General features: G+C 39.3%; 1 protein-coding gene across 1 annotated transcript in view; it reads right to left on the reverse strand.

The window, feature by feature from the left end:
• The window catches only part of RBPJ (recombination signal binding protein for immunoglobulin kappa J region), an 81,700-nt gene that overhangs the window by 28,392 nt on the left and 34,979 nt on the right, over window positions 1-18,329 (reverse strand). The window contains exons 2-3 of the mRNA XM_024204285.3: window positions 6,890-6,928; window positions 1,112-1,207 (exon numbers count right to left, since the gene is read on the reverse strand). Of these exons, the coding sequence (XP_024060053.1) occupies window positions 1,112-1,207; window positions 6,890-6,928 (135 nt within the window). The remainder of the gene's footprint in view (window positions 1-1,111; window positions 1,208-6,889; window positions 6,929-18,329) is intronic.

Genomic DNA, 18,329 nt, shown 5'->3' on the forward strand with positions numbered 1-18,329 from the left:
CCTGAAGCGTACTACAATTGCCTGGAAATGCAGTGATCAGATATGTTGTTGATAGCTGCAGTATAAAAATCTACACAAATAGGATCAGACAGATAGCATCTTACTACTTATATATTGACCTATCTTTGGCAAGAAGTTGTTATAACAAGACATACTTTATACTAATTTTAATGATACATCTTGATACGTCTTATTGCAATTACAGGCCTGATTCAGGACAGCACGTGCTTAAGTGCTGTCCTGAATTGGGGCCATGTATATCTTTATTTAAAATTACTGAAAGAAAAGAGCTAACCTTCCCACCACCACCACTTCCTCCAAACAAAATACTTCAAACAGACACTTTACCATGGAAAAATAATTTATACTAATAAGAAAGTCTTACTAAGACTTTCTCCCATTTTTCTAGGGCTAATTTTCACTATAGTCTCAATTGTTGATCCCCTTCAAAGTGACCAAATGAGGGTTTATGTCACTTTTTATTTCGGTAAACGTTCGCATTCTACTTGGTTGCTTTTTTTTAAATTAAACAGTGAAATACTGTCTACCTGAGAATGCTCCACAAGTAACTGGAGAGCTAGTTAACTCAGCTGGCATGAAGAGACACAGAAGCAGCTGCAGCAGATACAACAACGTTATTGGGGTGAGGAGGAGAAGTGAGGCCCAGGCTAAGGATATCCCTCTCCCCGCAGAAATCAAACTGTGTAGGGGAGAACACCCGCAAAGGACATGAGGAGCTATAGAACCTCACTGCTCTCCCAACCATGTGAGCTAGATAAAAGAAAGAAATCCCAGGGTGAAGCGAACCTGGGGACTGAAACTACCAGCAGAAACAGACGCAAACATCTATGTACTAAAAGCAGCAGTTTTCCAACATTCACTATACAAACACCTGTCTTGATGTTGGCAATACACTTGATATATTTCATTAATACATTTATTTAGAGTCAGATTATGGTGTTTTTAATTTAAAGCAATTTTGTTATGTACTATGCTAAAAATTAACGACACACCAGATAATGATTTTTTTCCCCTCGATTGGGGGGGGGGGGGAAGCGAGGAGGAGGGAGGGAAGGAGGAGAGAAAGAGAGAGAGAGAGACTCTTGCTTACCTTTTTTCATTTCCATAGGACTTCTGTGCAACTTTTGCATGGAGAATTAGTACTGTTTGATCACCCCGCTCCTTTAGATAATTCCGCATAGCTTCCCTAAAAATTAAATTTAAAGAGAAAATAAGTTTTGAATTTTTTTTTTAAGCTTTGTAGTTATAATAATTCAAATAGAACTTTAAGAAAAAAATATAGCTGATGTGAAAAGAAGACAAAATAGGGGGATATGCAGCAATATAGAGTTGGGTTTAAACCAGATGTTTTAAAAGATAATTTTGGGGGCAAAAAACAGTATTCAATTTGCACCTCACAACTATAAGTTATACTATCCTCACAAAGTTTTCCACCACAGGGAAACTTTGGGGTGCTGTAGAAGGACAGTATTTATTTCAATACGTTCATTCACACCAGGAGGGATGTTTTGAGGTCTCATTGTTACTATTTACAATATCTTGCTACCCATATTTGTTCAAACACATTTAGTTAATTCAAGGTCTCCTTCCTTAGTTTTATCTGAGTCTTCCACACTGATGTGCTTACATGACATACATGGTCCATGTTGGTTTTCTAACATTCAACCATACAATGACAACAGAAGCCAGACAGAAGCTGTTTTGCTTAAAAACAAAGACAACCATCTCTTGAGTTGAATAGGTAGAGGACGACATTTTACTGGTCTTCTGCATATTACACCAGCCCTCCATTAAGTACTATAACCAATTCAAGGTCCCCTGGTCCTTACCTTCAAAGCCCATAACTAGGTAAGTGCAAATACTGAAAACTACCTACTGAAACTGACAGAAGTAGAGCTAAAACTCTATGGAAAGGGTTTCAGGACATTTTTGGTGAAGGCCATCCACCTAAAGGCAGCCACCCAGGAGATCAAACTCAACCAATATTTGGATAGTTCTTTAATGGCACCAAGACATTTGTTGACCCAGAACTTTACTCAACTAAGGAAACAATATTCTTAGTTGACAAGATCTGTTTCCAATAGAAAGACCCCTCAGATAAAGAGAGCCTATGGACTACAAACTCACCCAGGAGAGTGGGGGACAGAACATAATCCAACTGTGATGACATTTCAGTTTAAATTCTTGTACTTGGCACATAGATATCATGGTAACTGGTGCACCAGAAATATGTATATAAGTAGATAATACACCAATAGAGAAATATGGGCCAAATTACAATTTTAAATGTGGATTAACTTGATCTCGCTAAATTTGGCTAATAATCAGTAACACTAATACTATGCTGCATATAGGCATAAAGTATAAACAATAAGGCATAAAGTATAGACAATAAAAAACTGTTTCTCTCAAGTATATTTACATATACTATCTGAGACTGTTTATATAGGTATTCAGATGTTCAGTACTTTATAACTACCAAACCAAAGATTAATATTTTCTCAATGAATTATATTTATGTATTTCAGTACTGACACAAAATTCTCCATTTTAGCTTCATTTAACTTAGTCATAAACATATGTTCAAGTTGCAGAGTGCATTATGTAATACCCATGAATATCTACAGTACTCATGTTAAACAACTTCTCAAAGAGACTGTTACAAATATAGTAAAGAATGCCCATGTGCTGTCAATTCTAGTGTATATTAAGCATTGTGTCAGGATCAAATTATCTCTGCCCCTTTCTTCTGCTCTAAAGGCTGTATTCATAAAATCACTGTTGCCACATAGACCTAACCTCCTAAGAATAGAAAGACTATCCTTCTTTCTCTAGGGCTTATCAAGAAAATGTTCAATAGGAACAAGAATACCTACCTCTTACATAGCCATTTTCATCAGTAGATCTCAAAGCACTTTAAGGAGGTAAGCACCATTACCCATCATAACTATATATTACATTTTATATATAACTGCAAAAGCAAGTAGCACAATAGAATAGAAGTTGCTGAGAGATATTTTTATTCCTTCAAAGAACTTAAGCAATGAAGAGGAAAAGAATGTTTCAGAATTGCTGAAGAACATGTATCTTGAAAAAAAAAGTTATTTTCCAACTGGAGATGGCAAGCAGGTGCAACAGGGTTTCTACAGGTATGTTAGCAACAAGAAGAAGGACACTGAAAGTGTGGGCCCCTTACAGAATGGGGGAGGCAACCTAGTGACAAAGGATGTGGAAAAAGCTAATGTACTCAATGCTTTTTTTGCCTGTCTTCACGAACAAGATCAGCTCCCAGACTGCTGCACTGGACAGCACAGCATGGGGAGGAAGTGACCAGCCCTCTGTGGAGAAAGAAGTGGTTCAGGACTATTTAGAAAAGCTGGACGAGCACAAGTCCATGGGGATGGATAAGCTGCCTCCGAGGGTGCTAAAGGAGTTGGCGGATGTGATTGCAGAGCCATTGCCCATTATCTTTGAAAACTCATGGCGATCGGGGAGGTCCCAGATGACTGGAAAAAGGCTAATGTAGTGCCCATCTTTAAAAAAGGGAAGGAGGAGGATCCAGGGAACTACAGGCCAGTCAGCCTCACCTCAGTCCCTGGAAAAATCATGGAGCAGGTCCTCAAGGAATCAATTCGGAAGCACTTAGAGGAGAGGAAAATGATCAAGAACAGTCAGCATGGATTCACCAAGGGCAAGTCATGCCTGACTAACCTAATTGCCTTCTATGAGGAGATAACTGGCTCTGTGGATGAGGGGAAAGCAGTGGACGTGTTATTCCTTGACTTTAGCAAAGCTTTTGATACGGTCTCCCACAGTATTCTTCACAGCAAGTTAAAGAAGTATGGGCTGGATGAATGGACTATAAGGTGGATAGAAAGCTGGTTAGATCATCGGGCTCAACGGGTAATGATCAATGGCTCCATGTCTAGTTGGCAGCCGGTATCAAGCGGAGTGGCCCAAGGGTCGGTCCTGGGGCCGGTTTTGTTCAATATCTTCATTGGTGATCTGGAGGATGGCGTGGACTGCAACCTCAGCAAGTTTGCAGATGACACTAAACTGGGAGGAGCGGTAGATACGCTGGAGGGTAGGGATAGGATACAGAGGAACCTAGACAAACTAGAGAATTGGGCCAACATAAATCTGATGAGGTTCAACAAGGACAAGTGCAGAGTCCTACACTTAGGATGGAAGAATCCCATGCACTGCTACAGACTAGGGACCGAGTGGCTAGGAAGCAGTTCTGCAGAAAAGGACCTAGGGGTCACAGTGAACGAGAAACTAGATGAGAGTCGACAGTGTGCTCTTGTTGCCAAGAAGGCTAATGGCATTTTGGGCTGTATAAGTAGGAGCATTGCCAGAAGATCGAAGGACGTGATCATTCCTCTCTATTCAGCATTGGCGAGGCCTCATCTGGAGTACTGTGTCAAGTTTTGGGCCCCACGCTACAAGAAGGATGTGGAAAAATTGGAGAGAGTCCAGTGGAGGGCAACAAACATGATTAGGGGGCTCGAGCACATGACAAAGGAGGAGAGGCTGAGGGAACTGGGATTATTTAGTCTGCAGAAGAGAAGAATGAGGGGGGATTTGATAGCTGCTTTCAACTACCTGAAAGGGGGTTCCAAAGAGGATGGATCTAGACTGTTCTCAGTGGTACCAGATGACAGAACAAGGAGTAATGGTCTCAAGTTGCAGTGGGGGAGGTTTAGATTGGATATTAAGAAAAACTTTTTCACTAGGAGGGTGGTGAAGCACTGGAATGGGTTACCTAGGGAAGTGGTGGAATCTCCTTCCTTAGGCTTTTACGGTCAGGCTTGACAAAGCCCCCTGGCTGGGATGATGTAGTTGGGGATTGGTCCTGCTTTGAGCAGGGGGTTGGACTAGAAGACCTCCTGAGGTCCCTTCCAATCCTGATATTCTATTAGTCATATAGGACTTTTCATATATAGAAAAGAATTTAGTTAAAAGAGCATTTGAATTTTAAAATAATGGTATATTCTTCAGACTATCTGAATGGATCATATTCTTACTTACATAATCTATTATGTATTCAGTATAGGATTGCTAATTCAAAGGGAAAAGAGATATAAGAAAGGACTCCAATTCACCAGTTTCCACCCTCTTTGCCCTCCTATACTCACAAGAAATCTATCTTCTGGAATACATCTACAAGATCCTAAAAGATGTTCTCTACTCAATTCTTTAAGCATGGATTCTCAATATAGAGGTCAAGACCACGAGAGGCATTGGGAAGTCTTGGTAGGTAGGGGTTAGGGGAGGGCATTGCTTTGTTTAGATTTTATGGGATGGAAGTTCTTAAACATTTCACTACATTTTCAGAACATGAGGTCTTGGTATGTAAAAAATAATCAGAACCACCCACTCTCACACATGGGAAATGGTTCCCAGGATCCCTGTCAATATCCCAGGAGGAAGATACTTTACTAACCAAGTAGCTGAACCCTGTGCATGAAACCTAGATTCATCAAAGTTAAGCATACAATACAGTTTATGCCCTGATATACTACAGGATGTTCATTCAATTTTCTATTTTTAATTAATCTCAGGAAGGTGGATTCTACTAATAACTTCAGAAGCAGAAAATTCCAAAAGTGATTAACTTCCAAGAGGGGAAAATACTTCAAGATTTTAAACCTAACCTTTTTTTAAAAAAAAAAATAAAAAATCCACAAATAGGTATAGATAATAATTGTACAAGTCATATGGGAAAATAGAAAATTACCTGTTGAGCTTATTTAAAACTATTGTGGGATAAACTCTGGTTTGAGTTATAAGTACTCACAGCCTAAATATGAAGCAAGTTGATCACAAAGCTAGAGTACATCTGGAAATGCATTCCTGATGAAATGTACCCCAAACCTGACATGACATAAAACATGTTTCTTCTTGTTTTGCATAAGGCATCCTGCTCCCTCACGTAAAAGGAAGTAGGCCAGGATAACAGTGGGTGTGTTATGCCCCCAAATACTATTGTTCACACACAGCGCAATGAAAAAAGTGCAGTTTTTGTGCACATCAGGCAAACACAGTGGCCATCAATTAAGTAAACATTTGCCTACAGTTGCCACACAGCAGTATCCATTACTACAGTTTTCCCCTCTCCACAGAATAATCAGTATTTATAGTAACTGTGTGGTAACAATTGGCAAATGGTGACTATTTTATGGCTTCTACAGTAAGTTATTCCAAAACGGAACAGGAATAACTCAGATATAATATTTTACAGCCCTTCTCACAGCCTTTCATGAACAGCTTCCCTTGAGAATGTGGTACTATTCACAAAACTTTTAGGTTAAGATCGATCCCTGACAGCATTCTTGATTGTGATATACATTGCAATGCAAAAGCCCTCAAATACAATATTTAAATTCTGCCAGTAAAAGAGCTTTGGCATTTGACGTGATTTTATTAGTCACACTTATCAATGAATACAGAATATAGGGATAGAATATATATACTTGTCAATGAGGAGACGTTTGAAGTCATCTCTGGAAACTTAGACCTGAGCAGATTAATACCTACTACAATGCTCTACAAATAATAAACATTTGACTACATAAAAGCCAAGCGATTTCTGCAAAGAATTTTGAATTTCAGATTAAACAGAGAAATGAAAGGAAAGCTCGATGTCCAGAGTTTTATTTCTGGTTGATAAAGTGTTTGTTAAAGCTTTCCATTTTTGGGAAAAGATTTTAAACCAACATTTCGAAATGTACTCTGACTCTCTGCCGAATGATTATCCTTCAGCACTGAAATTAAAGGTTGACAAGCTACAATTTGTTATTTATCTTTGAAATTTTTTAAAGGAAAAAATAAGTTTAGATAAAATGATAAACTATTCTATGCTTACCTGGTAAGACGTTTAGGTTGAGGTCGCTCACCAAATTTCCTGTAAACAAACAAGAAACCAGTAATTTAAAACAAACATTCTGTGATAGATTTTTACACTTAAATATTAGAATTTGCTGTATCTTATTTCCTTGATTATTTTTCTTTATTTTTTTATGCTGACATAATAAAGCATGTGTGTATATTTTACACACACACACACACACACACACACACACACACACACACACACTTAAAAACACAGTACAAGTACTGATAACTCATTTATGATTCAGAATGTTTTCAATTTAGTACACCTCTACCCCGATATAACGCTGTCCTCGGGAGCCAAAAAATCTTACCGTGTTATAGGTGAAACTGCGTTATATCGAACTTGCTTTGATCCACCAGAGCGCGCAGCCCCGCCCCCCCGTAGCGCTGCTTTACCGTATTATATCCAAATTCGTGTTATATCGGGTCACGTTATATCAGGGTAGGGGTGTATGTTCCATTTCTATTTTTTTAAAGCAAACCACTCCTTTACAGAGTTTTTCTGTAATACTAAAGACATTCCTTACTCAAATAAATCAGAAAAATTACACGTTATTCAAATTTTAACTAAAATGAAAAAAAGCCCTTCACTGTGAAATTGTTCTTAATGTACCAAAAGGCCTGGCAAATGAAATCATTCATTGTTGTCCAGTTAGGGGGGGAAATGTAGTACAATTCCTACTAATGTCTTTGTTTACTATGCCTTCTGGAAAAGGTCACATTTGCCTCATTTTTCTGAAGTTTACTTTAAAAGTCCAAGTTTCTTAACTACATCAAAAATCAGAGATTATCTGCTATTACCATCTACTAAAAGTGCCAGTAAGAACTGTTACTATCAACACAATGACAACAACATTACTAATATTGTGACCATCAGTTGTCTGATTCTGAGTTGGCAAATACATTGCACTATAAATACTGCACCTTAGAATCACTTTTCTAAGAAACTGGGGGTTTTCCCCCCTCAGTAACTTCTTACAGTAGGCTTGACAAAGTTTATTATATACAATGGTCTCAAGACTCAAGAAAAATTAGGTATAGAGAGGGTGATTCAAAAACATCTAATAATCCATTAGCATTGTGAGGTAATACTACCTCACCACAAACTTTAAGCTAAATCTTCCTAAAAATGTTAAAGTATGTAAGAAGATGCACACATGCAGTTGTATAGAAACATCCTCTTCAGTAATACAAAGCAAACCAAAAAGATTAAGTCAGAATTGTCAAGAAGATTTGAGAAACGGAAGGCAAGGATATTGCTCCTCTGCCTCACAACACGTCTGTTCCTATGTTCAATCTCTTAAAGGAAGTACAATCACAAGCTAAAATGAGAACAAGAAACATGTAGCAGCTAGCTCAACACCCTTCTACCTAAAAATAAATTATATGAGACAGGGAAGTCAACCATGCAATGAATACGCAGCCATTAGTGGAAAATACACTTCAGAATGGCAATGTTCTTGGTACAGTATATCAAACAGATATATCTTTCCCTTTATGCTTCATGAACAATGAAAATCCCACCTATAATAGCGCTCTACAATATTTGAGGCTCCCTATTGCAATAAGGAGCATGAGACCTAAAATTACATGACAAGAGATCCCCTAATTTATGGAGCAGATCTGCACTGAACTTTGTAGCAAAGCAAGTACAACTGATTATACAATTATTCAATACACTTAAATTTTATTTAAGTAATTCCAGAAATGCATCACAAAGTGAAAATATACAATTAATGCATATAATTTAATTTGCATTGTAACAGAGGAATACCATCCTGCTTAGGAGACCACCAAAAGAGAAAAACTATAGGGGACAGGCAGCAGGATTGATTTAAGGTGATTAAATCAATTTAAAAACACACCTGAAATATTAAACCAGTTCAACTTTCTGTGTAGATCAGACCTTAGTGTTTTGGATGACATGTCTGTTTTAAATGAATCCACAAGCGTGAGTGAAGGATTTTGCATTTAGCTCTGAGCAGATGACAACCATCCACTCTCTGAAAATCAGGTCTCTTTAAAGTGTCTCAATTTGGGCACCCCAAAATTGAAGTACCCAACATTACTTGTCATTTTTCTGAGTGTTGGCCTAAAACCTAAAAAGTGGGTAAAAATTGATTTTACTTGTCATTATTTATGCTTTGTTTCTTGTTTACATTCTTCTCAGCTTGAATAATGAATGCAGATTGCTCAATTTCACTTATTTTTATGATCAGTATGTAGCTGCTTTCACTTTATTTCTTATGTGATAGTGCAATGCTGAACTGTTTGGGCTTTGAATGTTATAAGAACTTATATGCTTCTATTTGGAATGTAAAAGTGTGTGTGTGTGTAATTTTAACAAGAATGTAAGCTGCACTAACATCTATTTAGTCACTGTTCTCCTTTGGAGTCTTACGACAATAGTTATATTTAAGGAATAAATAGGGTGAAAAAAACCTGAAGATTCACCTGCCTGAGACTCTCACTGACCAGGTAGTGAACGATCTCTAACCAATGCCATCTGACCAACAGAAGCAGAACCTGAAAGTTGAGTAAGCAGTATGACTTTGTGGAGAAGTGTGTTCTCTGTTGCAATGCTACCTATATAGTGCAACTCACTAAGATCACCTGATTAGGGTCCAAAGCTGGGTGAGAAAAGTGGATTTTGAATTTTTATATTTATTTATATTCTGACCAGATCAGTTATTACTTTCATTTACTTATTTATATTACAGTAGCACTTGCAGACTGCAATCTAGATCAGGATCATATTGTACTATTCAAAGAAAGGAAAAGTTCCTGCCCCTAACTAATCACAATCTAAGGCCTTCTCTATACACACACACACACACACACACGTTTTTTCTGAGTTAAATCAGTGCAACTCCCTTGCAAAGACTCTCTTATTTCAGTTTAAGAGAGTCTTAAGTGGTGTTACTGTGGCTTTAAGAGAATGAATAGAATCTCCAGCGTATGGGAGCTGACAGTGGGAGGAAGAAGTTGGTTTTAGGTTAGACTGATAGATGGACCTGAGTTAAGATGCTTTGTATATATGTTAGCTATGTAGCTAATAAAGAGAATAGTTAAGGTGTTAGCAATGAAAGATGTTAAAAAACCATCTACAGTAAAAGTTAGAGAATTGAAAAACAAGTTTGATTGAACTAAGATGGATCAATTAAGAATTCCCACATTTCTAAAAATGTTGAAAAATGCTGTGGAAAACTGGAAAAGGTTTCAACAAGTATTTGATGGATTTTTGAGGACATAGGGATCTAATCATAAAGAAGATGAACAAAAGATTGCCATCTTTTTGAATATTTCAGGTACTGAAAGAATTTCATTATATAATTCATTTGAGCTTAATGTTAGAGAACGAGCTCACTATGAGTTTGTCTTAAAAAATGTTAGGAATACCATTTACCAAAAAGAAATGAAACATTCGAAAGATTTCAATTTCACTCAAGAAATCAAAAGTAGGAAGAGATTTCTGCATCACTTTTAACAGATCTAAAGATAAGAAGTCAGAAACGTAATTTCCAAGAATCTATCTGAGTCAATGATATGCAGTCAAATTGTGATGGGTATAACAGATACCAGTGTAAGAAAAAGACTGTTAGAAGAGTCAGATCTAAATCTGGAAAAAGCAGTGAGAATTTGCCAAACTGCTGAACTTCATCAACAATAATTTCACATTTTAGAAAGAAAACAAACTGATGTGAATATACACTTAATAAGAAAAAGTCTATGGAGGAAAACAGTGAAAATATTAAAGTTGAAAAATATGAGCATATGAAAGAATGTTCTAGATATGGAAGAAGACACCAACCTAAACAACGTCCAGCATATGGTCAAACCTGTCATATCTGCAAGAAACAAAATTCTTCTGCAAAAGTTTGTAAACATAAAAGTCGAAAAAAAATAGAAATATACACTTAGTTCAAAATTCAAAAGTCTCAGTGAAGATGCTGAATAACGAATACAGAGTTTACAGTACACATGAAGACAATTTGTTTCTGGGTATTTTGAAACAGAGTCATTCTGTGAACTACAAGAAGGATTGGACAGTACACTATCTACTAATGGTACATTTATTTCATATGTAACAGATACAGGTGCACAAGCTAATATAACTTCAGAAGAAATTATAAAATATCTAAAAGTAAAAACCTGTATTAAGTGAACTACAAATTTATTTGCAAACTTACAGTGGCGAAAAATTTTTTGTTATGGGTATTTGTGAATTACAAGTCATAGTTAAAGATAATTTAGAAAATATAAGTTTTTTGTAGTAGTTAAGGGACTGGTTATTTTTATTTTAGGTTTAGAAACATGTTTAGCACTAAATCTAATTGGTAGAATTCAAACTATTCAGGATTATGAAACATTGGAAATATAATATCAATTTACAGAGTTATTCACTAGCATTGGTAAATTAGATACAATGCATAAAATAGAGTTAAATGAAACAAAGAAACCAATCAAACATGCAACTAGAAAAATACCCTTAGCTTTAAGAAATAGGGTACACAAGGAATTGTAAAGGTTAGTTAATTTAAATATAATTAAAAGAGTGTGAGAGCCAGTTGAGTGGGCGAATTCATTAGTAATAGTAGAAAACAAAGATGGATTCTTATGGTTATGTTTAGATTCCAAAGACTTAAATTAATAGGTTAGAAGGGAACATTTTAAAATATCTACCAGGGAAGAAATATTTGGACAAATATCAGAAACAAAATACTGTACTTTTCTTCTTTAGATGCTTTGAATAGATTTTAGCAAATAGTACTGGAGTAAGAAAGTCAATTGCTATTCACATTTAATACATCTTTTGGATGTTACTGTTTTAAAATATCACCTTCTGGATTATGTTCAGCTCCAGAGGCATTTCACAAAGCAATACAAAATATTTTTGAAAATATATATGGCACACAAGTGTACACAGATGATATAATAATATGGGGAAGAACTTTCCAAGACACACCTTATATTGGAGTGTCCACACCAGGTAGTTCCACTGATTTAACTAAGTTTCTCAACCTATTTAAATTGGTATCATTTTCTTGTCTAGACAAGGCCTAATTAGATAAGACAAAAAGTATCATCATCCACATTTTACAGATAGCGAACTGAAGCACAGAGAGATTAAGTGAGTTGCCCAAGGCCACACAGGTCTGTGGTAGAGCCAGGAATTGATCCCCAATATCCCGAGTCAATCCCAAAACCATCCTCACTTTGTACACTTCCAGATGAAAGTTACAGATTTTGTTGAAACAGATGCGTGACCTTCTACAGGTACTGCCTCTACTTAAAGGAACTTTTTCTAAGCACATAAAGCTAAAATCAAGCCTGAGAGAACAAACTATTAACTCTCTAAGCTGCTATCTTTTTAAAATACAAATACTTTTTGGGGTTGTAGGTCCATGTTTGTTTACTGTAAGCCCAAATTGTGATTGCCTATATTAAATTGAGTTGCCTTTTCTACAACTGTGTTCTCAGTCCCATGAAGTCCATGGACAGGTGAATGTCATATGGCATTTTTCAAATGGAAAAGAGGATGCTACCCTCTACGTCCTGACCAATATTTTTCTCACTACAAACAGGTTCTAAAGTCCAAAGCTTTGTATGCACAAATGGTCACAGTCACACCAATATTAATATATAATTTACTGTCTGCAACATCTTTTGGGATGCCTTATGCATGGAAAGCAATGTGAACAAACATTGTTTGTATCTAACTGGTAGCAAGGACACATATGCTGCTTAGCAGACTGTTGGTGTTCAGTGAACAACATAAAGGGCTCCATGCACTCAGCAGCACAATGGACCCAAATTCTGCTGCAGGTACTCTTCAATTCCACAGCAGGTAACACAACTGCATTGCAATATTAATTATGTTAATTTGCTGCTTTTTCATAATGTGTAGCTGATGTGAAGTAACATCTTCTATGGGATCTCTAGATAAGGGCAAAAGTTCCCCAATAAGGCTGAATGTTGAGAATCCCTATACAAACAACACTCAGCTTCTGGAGACAGTATATGATAGCTAGGTAAAGCTCCACCCCTTATGGGCCCCAGCTGCTGTCACACTTCTAAGGGGGGCCCTGTGCCACTGACACTCCAGTGGGCGTTGGGGTTACCGGTGCAGATGCAATAGTTATTGGTGGGTTATCCTGTGCTGTGTGCTTAGGGCCTCAAAGATTGCCTTAACCCATCTCTAAAAACAACAACCGAGGAGTCCTTGTGGCACGTTAGAGACTAACTAATATATTTGGGCATAAGCTTTTCGTGGGCTAAAACCCACTTTATCAGATGCATGGAATGGAAAATACAGTAGGCAGGTATAAATACACAGCACATGAAAAGATGGGAAAATGCTAGTACTGACCCCCCACTTGGTAAGGCAACTCCCTTGTGAGTGAGGGGGAGGAAGAAGGAACTGGGTGGTTGGGGGGTTAGACTGGGACTGGTGGGCAAGAAAACTGGGACTGGGAGTCTGGAGGGGTAAGACTAGGACTTGCTGAACAAGGCCACTAAGTTTGGGATCAGAAGCCTGAAGAGTGATGACTAGGGCCTGGTCTACACTTACCCCCCAATTCGAACTAAGGTACGCAACTTCAGCTACGTGAATAACGTAGCTGAAGTCGAAGTACCTTAGTTCGAACTTACCTCGGTCCACACGCGGCAGGCAGGCTCCCCCGTAGACGCCGCGGTACTCCTCTCGTATAGCTGGAGTACCGCAGTCGACGGCGATCACTTCCTGGTTCGACTTATCGCGTCCAGACAAGACGCGATAAGTCGAACCCAGAACTTCGATTCCCAGCCGCCGAACTAGCGGCTGGGTGTAGACATACCCTAGGACTGGCTAGGTGAGGAGAACATGAATGGAATTAGGAGTCAGGGTAGGGAGAAGACAGAACTGGGACAGGGTCAGGTTGAAGGGGACACGACAGATGGGGTAATGATTGGGGGGAATGGGCAGAAGAGACCATGCACACTAGAATACACTTGTCTCCAGAGCCTGGAATGGAACCCAAGATTCTTGATTCTCACCATTCCCCCTCTGCTGTCCGCAACTATCTGTGAAACCTACTGGCAAAGTTTCCCACCCCCTTTGGACCAGTGGTACCCAAAATTTTCCTCCCACACCCCCCCCCCTTTACCAGTAATGGCATGTGTCCACACACACACACACACACACACACTGGGCCGGGAGCTGAGTCACAGATGGGCTGGGGGCCGCAGCAGGGGGTGGAGCCAACAGCTGAGCCACAGCTGCGGCTGAGAGTAGGAGCCAGGGGCCAAGTTGCAGCCAGGGTCAGGGGCCAGGAGCGGAGGCAGGGCTGCAGCTGTGGCCGGAGCGGAGCTGGGGGCGCAGGGGGGCTGGGTGGCGCTTCTTCCGTGCAGCCCGTGCCCAGCCATGACCCCCGGACATTCCTCTGCACCCTCCTGGGGGGGGTGTGCCCCACAGTTTGGAGACCACTACTCTAGCCAGAGAGGACCACAACCTTCTACTGCATCAGTTACTCTGTTAGCACAAAGTGTAGAGGTCTGTGTTTTGGATCTAAAGGTTCCAACCCTGCTCAGGAACCATGTGGGTATCAATATGGTGCCGTGTGACTGAATTTCTACTTTTTCAGTTTGTAGTTTGAAAAACCTAGGAAATTACACACAAGAACTATGTAAAACACATTAAGGTTGCAATGTCAAGTATTCCAAAATTAGGAAATGCCAGAATTAAAGTTGCCTGTGCAAAATCCTTAAATCAACAAATCATACCTGTTTTTACTATTCATTCACCACTCCATTTGTAACAAGCGTAATTCAAAAGTCTGTATCACTGAATTTTCACTGAAGTTCTCAAGCAGCATTTTTCTTACTTTGTCTATTTGTAATTTTTTATTATTATTGATGAAAATATTTCTTCTTCAGTTTGCATGTGTATGGTGAAAACAACATTTACTGATAAAAAAACCTAATTCTTCCAAGCCTACATATAATGCTAAGTATGCTGAAAAATCAGGTCCCTGGGTCTCAAGTTGGGCATCCAATATTAGTGGGATACCTCAGGCCCAATCTTTTGATGACCATGAAATACAAAAAGATTAAGTTCCACTGAGGTGCCACGTATGAATGAGTGCAACAGTGTTTGTGTCGAAGAGAAAACAGGTCCTAAACAGCTCAAGAGCAGACACTTGCACTTGATTCCTCAGCAGAAAACTGGGTGAAGAAGTGTGTAATTCAGTGACATCCTCAGACATCATGGTGATGAGCATGGTAATAAGTAGCTAGAGTAGATGGAGTCTTAGCCTGACTTCTGGGTCAGGTAACTGAAGATAACTTTTTAACCTTCTTTTCTTACCAGGTATCTGCATGGCTCAGGTGACGTATACAAAGGGAGAAAAAAACCTGCTTGATGGACAGGAAATAGCCATCATGAGTTCATGCTTGCTGTACAAAACTTTCTTGTTATTACCAGCAAGTAGCACTCCTTCAATGCTAACATTTGTGGAAACATTAGAGTAGACAAGGCTAGGGTTACCATATTTCAGCAAGCAAAAAAGAGGACGGGAGGAGCCCTGCCCTAGCCCCACCCCTGCCCCTCCCACTTCCCGCCCCCCTCAGAACTCCCAACCCTCTCCCCACCCCTGCCCCCTGACAGCCCCGCCCCCAGAACTCCCAACCCCGCCCCCCGCTCCTTGTCCCCTGACTGCCCCCTCCTGGGACCCCTGCTCCTAACTGCCCTCCAGAACCCCACCCTCTACCTAAGCCTCCCTGTTCCTTGTCCCCTAACTGCCCCCTCCTAAGACCCCCCACCCTAACTGCCCCCCAGGACCCTACCTCCTACCTGTACCCTGACTGCCCCAAACCTTCTCCACCCCCCCCCAAAAAGCCCCCCCCCCGGTCTCTTGACTGCCCCTCCAAAATCTCCCTGCCCCTTCTCCTGCCCCCTGGCCCCCTTACCCTGCCGCTCAGAACATGGTGTTGGGCTCTGTGCGGAGCCGGACACGTGGCTGCGCTCCCCAGCGCAACACACAACCCGGTCCCACTCCACCCAGTGCTGCCGGAGCGGGGCGCTGGGCAGCAGGGGAGGAGGAGCTGCCGAGGCCCAATGCAAACGGCCCGGCAGGCCGGCCGGCTCAGAATGCGGGGGGGCGGGGAGGGGGGCGGGGAGGAGGAGCTCTACAGCTGCTCCGGAGTCCAGCCCAGCAAGCTGTGGGGGAAGGGCTCTGGCTGCCAGAGCCCCATGCGAGCAGCTGAATTTCCTGCAGCCTTCCCAGCCGTGCCTCGCTCTGCATGGGGGGGAAATCCCGGACATTTTTAGTGATTTACAAATTCCCCCCCGGACGCTATTTTTAACACAAAAAGCAGGACATGTCCGGGTAAATCCGGACGAATGGTAACCCTAGACAAGGCCCAAACATTTTTTACTTACATGTCATATAACCTTCTGAACAGTGTTACATGATGGGGATAACAAAAATGTCTGAACTTTGCCTACACTAGTGTTGGGCAAGGAGGTTTACCAAGCCCTGCATTGTATGATATCACATTTACCATATGGCATGGTTTTCAAAACTATTTTTATGTTTTGTTTCATACTAGCTAAGACCTGTCAATCTGGGCTTGAGATTGTCCCAATAGAAGAAAAAGAGCAAAGAGAAGAGAAGATAATCAGATATCAAGATGATCTGACTTTACAACGTTATTGTAACAATGTCAAGTGGAAATTGTAGGAGCAGAATAGCACCCTTCAAAAGATGAGAAACAGTTTGTATGACATCAACAATTGTTTAGAGCAATCAACACAAAGGCATACACCCCCATGTTTAGTTATAAATGAACTAAAACCTTGAGAAAGTTATTTTAAGTAAAAATGAACAATTTTTATATTAGTTCCTGCTATATCTCTAGCATATTGACTGCTAAAATAAAAACTGAATTTTAAAATTTAATTGCGTGTCCTGATTTCAATGGTATCAGATAAGACCCTTCATGGAATCCATAATTTACATTAATTTCAGCAGCTATTTCATTCTAGATTGTGTAGACCTAATGTAGGATATCCAACCTACACTGCTATGAAAGTTAGCTCAGTATTGAAATAACCCCAGTATATTTACACTTTTCCTTAAATTATACTAAATGAGGATTTCAGGAATTTGAAATGTTATTGTAAACATATCTTCTTCAAAGTGCAACATTAATTGTCCTTAAATCAATACTTAATTTATTCATTTATACTGCTCCAGGTTTAAGAATTAAAATGAATAAAAAATTAAATGGGTATGTTGTAATTACATTTCCCCATGTAACTTTGATATACTACAGAAAATAAATTTTGTCATATGTATGAATTCCAACAAGATTCCTAATTATAATGGTACCACAAATTAGTAGCTTATCGAGGGCAATCTGGACGTAACAAAAACATGAACACCAATGCTTAACTGCTTTTTTCGTTCCCATTCCTGCTATTCTTTATGGTTTATATTCACTTTCATGTCACAGAGCTGGAACAGTACCCCAGTGATGAGATACCGTTACCAACATCTATTTTCACTTGTTTTAGCATATCCCTAGTTCCTTGGACCCTCACATGTACAAGTCCTAGTTCTTCAATACATAGATACAGTAAGACTTCCTGAGAGACTAAGACAAATTTTGAACAAACAACTTGCTATGTCTTCCCAGTTCAAGACACAAAGAACGACTCCCATAAAGTTTCCTGCTGATGAACACGGGCTGAAATATACTGTCACTTTATATTTTAAATATTATGTATAGGAAGTCGCATGGTAGAAACCACAAAACAAAATTCACACATGCAGCCTACTAAGCTAATAAGCCCCAATAAATGTCTGATAAAGGCACAGTTAAAAATGAGAAAACAGCCCATCTTACTCGGAAAAACAAAACAAAACACAAAATATAACAATGCAGAAACTCTGAAGTAAAATAGAACGAAATGTCTTGTCTTCCCTCAAAGGAGCCAGAAACATATTATAACAAATATCTAGACCTCTTTCTAAAAGATATGCTGTAGGTCAAACAAAGTTAAGGGGCTTGATGCAGAAATTACTGGGTTACTAATTTCTTTGGCCTGTGTTATTAAAGAGATCAGACCAGATTATGCAAATATTTTCTTCTGGCTGTAAAAATCTCTGAATATCCTTGTGAAGAGAATTCAAAAGGAAAAAGCCCTGCTTCCTTCACTGAAGTAAAGCTGGCCAAAACATGGAAATCCCATTCCATGAAAAATTTGTTTTTTTTTCTGAAAGAAAAAAAATTGCCCTAAACTAGTACAAAATGTCAAAAAAGCAGAATTACTCACTGGAAATGTTTTTTTTTAAATCCATTCTGGGAGAACCAAAACTATTTTTTTTTTGGCCACCTGCCTGGAAAATTCAAACTGCCTTAACAAGGGT

The sequence above is a fragment of the Terrapene carolina genome, unplaced genomic scaffold (genome assembly GCF_002925995.2).
Source record: "Terrapene carolina triunguis isolate 2854851 unplaced genomic scaffold, T_m_triunguis-2.0 Scaffold66, whole genome shotgun sequence".
In the NCBI taxonomy this organism is placed as follows: domain Eukaryota; kingdom Metazoa; phylum Chordata; order Testudines; family Emydidae; genus Terrapene; species Terrapene triunguis.